The sequence below is a fragment of the Lygodium microphyllum genome, chromosome 2 (genome assembly GCF_053477565.2).
Source record: "Lygodium microphyllum isolate KBCC chromosome 2, Lygodium_microphyllum_v1.1.10, whole genome shotgun sequence".
NCBI classification, from domain to species: Eukaryota; Viridiplantae; Streptophyta; class Polypodiopsida; order Schizaeales; family Lygodiaceae; genus Lygodium; species Lygodium microphyllum.
The window spans coordinates 114,200,815-114,212,301 of NC_141136.1; the positions used below are offsets into that span (position 1 = coordinate 114,200,815).

Consider the following 11,487-nt stretch of genomic DNA (forward strand, 5'->3'; position numbering starts at 1 on the left):
TTTAGACCGTCCTGCAGCCCGTGATGCCTCCAAACTTTCTACAAATGAGAAAGCCCAATTGATGAAGGTACATGCACATTGGGACAAATTGAATGCCCACATCCATTATTTTCCTCTTTCTCTCATGCACTTCAACCATCATTGCTCTCATCAGACACTTGACCGTGGCTCAAGAGATATGGCTGGAGTTAGACCAAATGTACAATCAAATGCCGTGATGAAATGGGTGTCTCTAGAGGTTTAGATAAAGACTTTGAGTCCTAACAAGTCTTCTTCTATGCAAAAGTATGTTAATAAGCTTCGGCAATTGCAAATGTAGGTCAAAAATGCAAGGAAGGTGATTACCTTGAAGGATATGGCTTTAAATCTTCTCTCACAGTTATCGCCCTGATTTAGTGCATTTTATTCCACCTTGATTGCTTCAAGGAAGACCAAGACCCATAAGTGGGAGGAGTTGGTTCCAATGGTCTTGGACCAAGAGGAACAACTCAAAGGTCAAAACACTCCCAAGTTAAAGGCTTTGACAGGTCAATCTTCCCAATAGAAGGGAAAGAACAACAACAACAACAAGAAGGATGAGAAGTCCAAACAGAACAAAGCCAAGGAGTCTACTTGCCACATATGTGGCAAGACAGGTGATTGGAAGAAAGATTGCCCAGACAAGGACAAGAAGGACACCGAGAAGGAGAAGACTACAAGGGACTTGGGAGCGGTAATTGCTCCTTCATTGGCCACCTTCTTCCAGTTGGAGGTGATAAAGGATGTTCCTCCGACAGTCGCTAATGCAGCCATGTTGGCCCCACAATCTCTTGAGTGGATTGTGGATAGAGGTGCTTCCCACCGAATGACTCTTTCAGATGGTATTACCCATACACATCCGATGCATGGAAAAATTTTCATAGGTGACAGTTCTTCAGTCCTGACCAAAGGCAAAGGTGATATACAGCTTATTCTGAATGGGCAAGGGGGTGCCCACACATCAGAGGTACTCTATGTGTCTGGTTTAGGGCATCATCTACTTTCAATGAACAAGATTTGTGCTCTTGATTTGACAGTCGAGTTTGGTGAGGGCTCCTTCCAAGTTCTTGATGGGATATCTCAACAGGTTCCTTGTGCAAGACATGAGGAGAATGGAGTCTACAAGATGCGGTCTCCTTCTATCTTTTATTCTCTACTTCTTTCTTTACAAACTCAGACTAAGCTTTGGCATGCTAGGTTTGGCCACATCAACTACGAGTACTCAGCTTGGTTAATCCAAACATCCTAGATCTCAACACATACATATGAGGATATAAGAGATTATTGCTTGCATGCCCTATGTACCTCTATGATATTACTAGTCTCGAACCTTGTACATTAGGCTTTATCACTTGTGATTGTATCAGTTGGAGCTTTCTTTTAATTTTTAGCTCTATAGCTCGTACCTTTCTTTTATTGTTCATTTACATTTACTGTTTTTCCCAAACAATTATATCATCACACAAATGGTTGTAAGTCATAGTCTCTCAGATTTTTTTTAAATTAAGTGGCTACCCTAGCAATAAACCACTTGTCTTCATTAACCCACTAATCGGGGTTCAATTCTCCCTTTTTGTAACATCTATACTAAATGATTGTGCGGAATGTAGGAGTTGAACAAAAGACCTTCTGGTCACAGTCACCACCTTGTTCAACTTAACCGGCTAAGCTACACCCATTTGGTCTGTAATTTCTTCTCTCTCTCTCTCTCTCTCTCTCTCTCTCTCTCTCTCTCTCTCTCATATACGAGGCAGATACCACTCTGTTTCAAGAGGATTTTGGACCCCTAAGACAAATCATACAGTTTGAGGATCATAGATGCTTGGGTTTCTTCCTCTTGGAGCACCAGAGACACAAAGCAACTTTTCTATGGAATAGGAGGTCCCCGTAGCTCGGCTCACATAGACAAAGAATAGTCACTGACTTTTTCACAGCTACACAACTAAGTATGGCACATACCACTACTACTTGCGACAGGCTACAGGAGTACATCATCATTACACCTCATCTTCCATAGGTGTCTCTTTGGATAGAGCAATGGCATTTTCTCTCTCCCCCCCCCTTTTCACAGAATAGCACTAGCCATCTATTAGCACATCACACTTGGATGTCTAGTGACGATCAACATTGTACATGATTTTGTAACTTGGCTCATAGGCAAATTTGGCCTCGAAAGATGTTAATATAGCTCTCTCTCTCTTTCTTTTTTTTTTTCTTTTTTTTTTCGTAAAAGCTCTCTCTCTCTCTCTCTCTCTCTCTCTCTCTCTCTCTCTCTCTCTCTCTCTCTTCATGGACTATTGATCACTTTGTATGCTATGATACTAATATCGTAACTCTCAAGTAGGATAATAGGTTTAGTGCCATATTGATACATCATATTATTTTGCACACAAAAGAGACTCAATGAACCTTGGAAGCCAAGTTCATGGTATTTCACACATCTAGGCAAGTTATGGAACGATCACTTATATATATTCGGGTGGAGGTGGCAGTATCCACTTAGGCATCACTTTTACTAGCACAAGGAAACATTTTTCCATGAGGCGAGCATCACAAGACACATTCATGATGTTGCACAAGGATGTGTCACCGTTGAACAAATGGAGCAACAATGCCACCAAGCCCACTTTCAAGAATCCCACACAAAAGTATGGTTGTTTGATACATTGATCAATGTAGTTGTTGTAAGAATAGGATGTAGTGATGAAAGTGCAACAATATGTTATTGGCCATTAGAATGGACCATGGATACCCAAGCAATGGGTCAAGCCACACCAAGGTGCCTCAGAGAGAATCTAATGCCGATGTCAATCATACCAGCTCTTGAAAACAGAAAGTAGTCATAGCAATTCTCTATGCCTATCAAAAATGCCTTTGATAGTAGCATACATGGCCATGGATTCCCTGCCTTCTGCTTAGATTGCCAAGGTATCCCCTCATGTGAGCTCGGACTAGGAGCAAAGCTTACTCTCTATCATGAAACAACTCATCATGAACCTAGATGTCAATCTCAGCTCTAGGATTTAAAAACCTACCAAACATCATCGATGCCGAAGGGGAGCCCCTAGCTAGGCCCTTTGCACCTATATCAAAAATATAGATGAGGCTCAACTACCCCGCCACTACCACCCTCTCACACTCCCTCTCTCGCACTGGAGAGTCATGAGGAATGATTCATTGCAAAAGATCAGCCCTTCAACGCCCTAGTCTTCACCTTTTCCAAATGGTCTAAATCGAAGTCGGATGAGGATGAGAATGACAACTTGTCAAAGGAGTCTGTATCTTGCTTCTTTTTACTCTCCTTCTTCTTTCACAATGCTGCTAGTTCCTTACAATCCTTGGGAAACCGGCCTTCCTTCCATGGACGGGTGGTAGTAACTGATTATAACTTAATTACAAGTAATAATTAATGAAATGTTGAAACACGAACATTTACCAATCAATTTTGGAGATACCCTATTCGCCCCAAAACTAGCACCCCCTTCACTATATCTTTATCTTTAACTGCAATTGAATTTAAATACAATGGGATTCCTTCAATCCCCTCCGCAATCCAAAAGCCCTTGCTGTCAAGAATGACCAACAAGTCTTCAAATTGATTTGTCCCTTAATTTGCTCGGGCAATTGGCCGTCATCAACTCCTAAGGAAATGAAATATGCCCCAAATTTGAATATTCGTTGGTCCCTCACTTGATCGAGGTGAAGACTCTTCCTAGCAAATCAAGATAAAGTGAAAAGCTATCTTGGATACGACAGTTAGGTGACTTCATGGTTTCAAAGTGTCATTCATGCTTGGGCTCTCAGAGAGCTAACACTTGTACAAATCTGTAACTAAGATTTGAGGATCTCTTCCACCTTTCTTGAGTTCTCTCTCATCTTGAGTCGAGTAGTGCAGTGGGACCAAGTCTTACAAGATGGCAACAATTAGAGCAAGGGGTAGCAACTGGTGAAGAGGAAGATGATGAATGATTGTTTTACCAAAGTGTGCAGATGATAAGGCTCCTTGGCTACAAAGCAACATTTGTTCAAATAGTATGTCCATTGGAGAAAAAACATACATGTACAGCTTACAAACATGCACAAACAATGCTTCGTATAAGAACAGACCCTTACAACAAGACAAATTCTGTAGGTTATTTGTTGCCCTTATAGATGAATCAAGAAACAATAATGCTTTTTCCTTATGGCGTCATAGTAGGCAATAAGATTCTGAACAAATCCATATCCTATAAGGCAATAGACAGTCCAATAAAGACCTATCAATTGCACTACTTATTTGTCACAATTTCTTCTATCTCCAAACCCACTCCTAGTACCCTCACTACAACTATGCCTTGTTCCACGTGCAAGGGTTGTTCATGTATCAGTCTTCTTCATCACTTTCATCTTGCTCTTCGGTGTTCTTGTCTTTTTTTTGTTTCCACTTCCACTAATATTTTGATAGGACCTCCAAGATAGCACTCATTCTTTGGTAAAGGGGAAACCATGTTTTGCAGCCTTATTACACTGGATGCACTTTGTGTGCATCCTTGGCTCTTTTCATGTTCTTTTTCCTTGATATGTTGCTGAGAGGAGGTCTTGATTTTGTGTGTCCAACTTCCATATCAAGCACGAGTACCTAGCCACTAGAATTTAGTTTAGGGTATTTTCATTCATGCCACCTATGGTAGGTCGTCCATTTCCTGTGCCCGCATGATCAAGGTTCACTCCCACTTGTATATGATTCCATCTCAGTCATTTTGTTGAGTTCCTTTCCTAAGTTTTGCCATTCTTTAGCATTCATTCTTCTTCTCTAATTGCCTCATCTTCATTGTGCATCTATTTCCATCGCCATTTTTTTAGCAAGGGCAATGAAGAGAGAATTGACCCACACCTAGGCAGCGCCAAGCTCTAGAAAATTGAACAAAAAAATATGTTTAGTCAAAATATATAAAGACAAAAGAATAAAGAAACACAAATAAGAAGAGGAAAGAGACGAGAGAGAGAGCAAGAAGAAAAGAGAATAAAGTGATAATCTACACTAAATCTAAAATGAATGATGAATATAATGGTAGACTGATCAGTCCCTGCATGCAACCCAAAGCGTCAGTGAAGGCACCAAATTAGGCTGATGATGATGGCAACACAGCAGGAGGAGGAGGAGGAGGAGGAGGCGGCGGCGACGGCGGCGGCAGCAGCGGCTGAAGTCAAAGTGTGCACAATCTACAAAAAAGATGAATGATCTGCCCGACCAGGGGCAAGGTATATATAGGCAAGAAGTGCCCAAACTGGCTAGAGGAGGAGGAGGAGAAGGAGGCTGAAGTCAAAGTGTGCACAATCTACAAAAAAGATGAATGATCTGCCCGACCGGGGGCAGGGTATATATAGGCAAGAAGTGCCCAAACTGGCCAACTGCTATCTGGGGCCAAAAATGGTGCAGTCGGCCAGTCAAAAACTGGCTGATCAACTTGCTAAAATGCCAAAAATGTTGTCATTGATGCCTATGCAAGCCAACCTGACCTGATCGCAGCCATACAGTCTGCCTGGCCATTGCAAAGGCTGGAAACTGGCCACAGATAATGTAAAACACAGCCGACACTCACTGAAAAAGATATGCACACAAATTAAATGGGCAGAAACAGTCATAGCTCAAATGTCTCCATTAAAGTTTGACAAAGCTCACAACCAGGGGACAACAGACTAACAAAATGTAGGCTAACACCCCCTCTAAGATCCTAGGAGTGTCTAAAGACCCACAAACCTCATGTGATGAAGCATAGAAGCCTAAGACAATGGTTTCATGAAGAGATCCATTGCATTGTCCTCCTCGGACAGTAGGCCACCGCTAACTCGGAATCCACAATCCACTCTCGTATAAAATGGCAAGAACCTCTACGTGCTTCATACAAACATGAAACATATGGTTCTTTGCTAGAGCTATGACACTCTCATTACCCATGCACAGCTATGTGGGTTCTATCTATGAAAAGCCAATCTTTGCCAACAATCGACGAAGTCAAATTGCCTCTTAAGTGGTAGAACAAAGTGCTCGATACTCAACTTCCATAGAAGATAAAGCCATTGTAGGTTGCTTCTTATTGCTCCATGAGATAGCTCCTGAACCAAGGGAGAAAGAAAAACCTATGGTGGAGTGTCAAGAGTCTAAGAAGAGTCTCATGTACCTTGAAGGTAAGTAGACTAGTGTAGAAGATATCGTACTTAGCACATGGCAATTGAGTAAGAAGGACTATTTCCATATCTTCTGAAGATATCATCTATCCTAGGGATGCAAGTTCATCCCACATATCCTCCATCTTGTTGATGTGATCCTCCATGAAAGGAGAGTCATCAGCAAAAAGCATTTTGAGTTTCTTCTCATCAACAATACGGTGAGCAAAGGTCTTCTCATGATAGAGGGAAGAAAGCTTCGTCCACACCTCTGCTGCCGTCCGCAACTTGCATGCATGAACAAGAACAACATCCCGTAAACTCATAAAAAGAAAGAACATAGCTCACATATTGAGCCGATTCCATAGAGATACTTGATCCATGGTAGAACCAATCATGGGATCCTCCACAAGGCAAGGAATGGGAGTAGCAACAAGATCCCATACATCAAAAGTATCAAGGATGCACTCCACTTTGCATGACCAAAGGGAATACTTCGACCTGTCATATCAATCTTCTTCAGGTGAGGAAGGAAGAACCCATACATGTATAGGGGGTGCCATCATGGCAATACAAGGGCTAGAAGGACACGCCCTATGTGAGACATGTAAAGAAGCGGGAGAAGGAGAAAGCCACTCCAATCTTCAAGACTTGTCAAAATGATGTTCCCTTTCCCAACAAGGCTTTGTTCTTCACATCACTCTTCAAGATGTTCTAACCAGTGATAATGCCTATCTTCAAAGGAAAGAATGAATTCCTTATTGGAGTCATCAAATGCATTGAACTAATAGTACTCCATCTCTATAATAGGCCTACAAACACACTAGAAATTTTGAATTTTGGTATATCAGGATGCCCAAACAGAGGGTAATTTAGTTACACCCTACAAAAGAAGTTTATAGAGGTCCCACACACTTGGTAAAAGGCCCGAAAATAGCAACAAGTTCATGTTCTTCAAGACAAATCAGCTCCAAACAGCAACTCAATGCAATCTCCTCTTGTCGAAGCCTCTACAACCTCACTTAGACAAAAATACCATGCAAAAGTGCACAACATAAGACAGAACATGGAGAAGAAAGAGAGGAGAGAGACTGCAAGACGAGAAGAGAAGAGAATGAAATGATAATTTGCAATGAATCTAAAACGAATGTTGGATACAATGGCGGACTAACCAGTCCCTACATGCAGCCCAAAGCATCACTGAGGACACCAAATCAAACTAATGATGATGGAAACGCTGAAGAGGAGGAAGAAGCTAAAGTCAAATTGTGCACAACATGTAGAAAAGATGAATGATCTCCCCCAACTAGGGGCTGGCTATATATAGCCAAGGACTGTCCAAATTGGCCAGCTATTGGCCGACTAGCCTACTAAAATAGCAAAAATGTCATTACTAATGCATGTGCACACCAACCTAACATGATCACACATAAAAGACTGCAAGGCCACTATGAAGGTTGAAAATTGGCCACAGAGTATGTAAACACACCCAACACTCACTGAAAAAGAAATGCACACAAACTAAATGGGCAGAAATGGTCAGAGCTCCAATGTCTCTATTTGACTCTGACAGAGCTCACAACCAAGAGATGACAGACTGACAAAACGTGGGCTAACAAATTGCTCCAATCTCCTTCGCTTTCCTATGTCTTTGTTGTCATAACAAACCAACAAGCCTTCCAAAAATTTGCCCCCCTTGGTTTGACAAGGGATTGGCCTTCATTTGCTCCTGGGATGACAAATTTTGCCCAAATCCAATGTTGACTGCCTGGCCTCTTGAAATTCTCTGAATGCCCAAATTTCAGCAACTGAATTTCAAGTACTAGGCCTCCAATTTCTCAGCACTCTTCCCAAGGTGGCTGGTAAACACTACTTTCTGCTGTAAATTAGAGTTTAACAACAAAAATTCTTCAATTGCACCCTCTTGGGACTGAACTTGGCTGAGATTTCTTGAGGGAAGTTGTGAATTGGCTGAAAGAATAGAGAGGAAACTGAAGATAGAGAAACTTCATAGTTTCATGGCCAAAATTGGCTGAAATTCAATGCTGCTCTACTGAGATTGCCTGATAACCAGCAACCAAGTCCAATAGGGGCCTCAATTTGATGTCACCAATGGCTAGATTCACTTCTATCAAAGGCTGCAAACGGAGTTATCAGCAGCAAAAAGGTGTACTTCAGCAAGAATTTACCCCAATTCAGCAATTGCCAGCAGCCAAACTCTCTCCTTTGCTGGTCACAATTGCAAATCAGTTTCTCACCCACTCCTCCAGCTCCAAACGGCCTTTCCACCTTTTGCATGGCAAGTTTTGCCAAGTGGCAGACTTCCTTATCCATTTTCCAGCAATTTTCAGCCCAATTTAACTGTTAATTCTTGCTAGCAAAGATAATTGTGCCAACCAACAATTAAATGGGCTAGGGCAATTTGTCATCCAAGCAATCCTAGGCATTTATTAGCCCCTTAAGTTGCATTATTTAATTAATTAATTAATGCATAATTCCTAATGTCACTACTCAAATTAGGGTCTATCCCTTTCTCTTAATATCACCTTGAGGGAGTGCCGCATCATCTCTTGATTCTGACTCCTATCACTAAATCAATGGGGGACATCTTGGGGTTCTGATAGTTATTGTCAATTTGTCTTTGGTTTTGTCATTTTTGTCCATTGTGGCCAATCGTGATATGGCTGGACACTTTTAGTCCGCTTGGACATTTTAGGTCACACCTAGGGTTTTCTATATATAGGCCCTAGTGCTCTCTCTTTAGTACTTTTTGGCCCAAACACCCCATTGTGGGTATGTCCATCTCTCTCAACATCACCCACACTCATGCATCTAGCACTCACTCGGGGCTGCCAACTTGTATCTTGTTCATTGTAATTTGTGTTTCCCTTCAACTTCTAAGTTCATGTCTTCATTCATTCTTCCCATGCCATTCTGACATGGTATCAAAGCTCAGGCATCCACCATGGCATCAAGCTGAAGGTTCATTACCATACTTCATCACGAGGCTGTATTACAACATCTTCTCCAGCCCTTCCCCCCTCTCATCAACATTGCATTTGCTGTAGCAGCCCTGCATTTTGCTGCAGCAGACACCCCCTCGCCCTCTCCTATTATTGTGCTACTGTGCCAGACCTAATAGCCTATGAATGCTAGAAGACACAACCACTACCACTACCTTTTCCACAAGGATTTCGTCCCCACGTCAAGTCAAGGCATTCTTTGACCAAACATGCCTAGGACTCCACTTTTGGAGATTCACAAACACCAAGATTCATATATCTAGCCCCTAGCAAAGACAACAGTAGTGCAACTGTGCATGACATGCAGCAATGTACACTTACAGGCTTCTTCAAAGTCATAGCACTACCAGCACACCTGGACCACTATTATCAGCTCCAGCCAGCCCCTATCGATCCTATAGATGGTTCAAAGAATTAATCACAAGAGCTTTTTCTCAGTCGTGAGAGCTCTTCCTTTACTTGCTAAAAAACTCTGGCGAATGCGCAAGAGGTTTACTCATACCTGATCACAAAGTGCATTCAAGATCACTCCTGTGTTCATGATTGAACATAGCAGCCACAGTGTGCACTTCTTCAACTTAAAATTCCACATTTTCACACTTCACAACAGGATGGAAGATGTGTGACTCAATGACAATACTACTTTGAAATCTGACTCTGGCTGAACAGACTTGTTACATTTTGAAGGAATATGTACCAATTCTATTTTAAATCTGATCCTGGCTGAAAAGACTTGTTTACGATTTCCACAGAATGGGAGTAATGACAATAAGCAAATGATGAAAGGCTTCTAATTCTTGTATCAAATAGTTGAGCGGTAAGCAAATCTGTAACTGATCGCAGTGTTTCTACACATACAGAGTCGAATCTGGACATGAGCTCAATTTTCTACAATCGCATCAGTGCAGCAGCTTATTCTATGTGGAGCGATTAGGAACAAAATGTTCAATGATGTACAAATATTAGGTGATTCAAAAATGTGTACCCATTTCTTCGAGACCAGAGGCTCCCTGCTGCGACGATCTTTTTTCTCAGTGATTACAAGGCCATTTGACGCTCTACCATCGATCGGTAGCAAGCCCTGCTTGTTTGTCCCCCTTCTCGCTTGCGATCAGTGATGGTGCTGTGGTGGAAATTAGGAGCTTGTTTGCCCACTTCTCGCTTAGCATACACTGCCGCTATGACAACGCGTCAATGGTGACCATTCCATGAATTAATCAGATTTTAGGGCCTCATACAGAAAGTGGGTCTCATTCTATAAGGGGCCTTTTGCAATTGAACGAAGACCCTTCCTTTGAAGGTTCACAAGCCACAAAATCAAAATTCACTCTATGAAGATGATGAATCTCGAGGTTACCATTTTAGCCGGAGGCTTTAAAAGCAATGCATCTTGAGTGATATAAAGATGGACAATAGTGTAATAAAACATTCATTACAATTAGTGAGTGACATCGTAGTGAGCAACCCAAAGAGTACTACAATGTAAGTCTTGGAAAGGATCAAAAGTCATGGATCCTCTTGCTTTAAAATTTGTTTTTGTAAAAGGTTGTCACCAAGCTACAAAGGTTTTGCTATTGAAGCAACAGTGTGAGAATACTCTCTCTCTCTCTCTCTCTCTCTCTCTCTCTCTCTCTCTCTCTCTCTCATGAGTAATGCTAGGTGCTCGATGCCTAGACTCTCTCGGTGCTTCACATCAGTGTTCTCACTAAGGCTCAAAAGCACATTTCATGTGGCAAGAGGTTTTATGGGAGGTTGATATAAGGAACATAATTTGAACTTCAAAAGCTTTGGCAACTTAGACTCGTACAATGTTGAATGCATGAAAATGTAATATATGGGGATGTGGCACCTACTGATATATTGGGAGTGGAAGACCAACATTAATACAATCAAGTCTAAACTATATCTCCAAAGAACCTTTCTGACCACTTCATAAAGTTCTTCAAAGACAAACATGTTTAATGGTGATTTCTATTCTCATTGAGCTTAAAATTGCATGGATATTATCCTCACACACTAGGTCTACACCATTACATAAATTTGACAATCCATAAACTAGATTGAGGATTTCTTCTTTTTCTTGGTCCCTCCCTCCCTTCACCTCTCTCTCTCTCTCTCTCTCTCTCTCTCTCTCTCTCTCTCTCTCTCTCTCTCTCTCTCTCTCTCTCTCTCTCTCTCTCTCTCTCTCTCTCTCTCAACATTAATAATTAACAACACATATAAATAATTATATATGTAATATGCTAATTAAAATACAATTGTACATATTTTATTAATACTTAATGGAAGTATTAATATA

At 41.4% G+C, this 11,487-nt stretch overlaps 1 protein-coding gene across 1 annotated transcript in view; it reads right to left on the minus strand.

Moving 5' to 3' along the window:
* SAC9 (sacI homology domain-containing protein / WW domain-containing protein) overlaps nucleotides 1-10,497 on the minus strand; it is a 116,681-nt gene extending 106,184 nt beyond the window's left edge. The window contains exon 1 of the mRNA XM_087697552.1: nucleotides 10,174-10,497. Within this exon, the coding sequence (XP_087553678.1) occupies nucleotides 10,174-10,177 (4 nt within the window). The 5' untranslated portion in view covers nucleotides 10,178-10,497. The remainder of the gene's footprint in view (nucleotides 1-10,173) is intronic.
* Nucleotides 10,498-11,487: the final 990 nt, after the last annotated feature.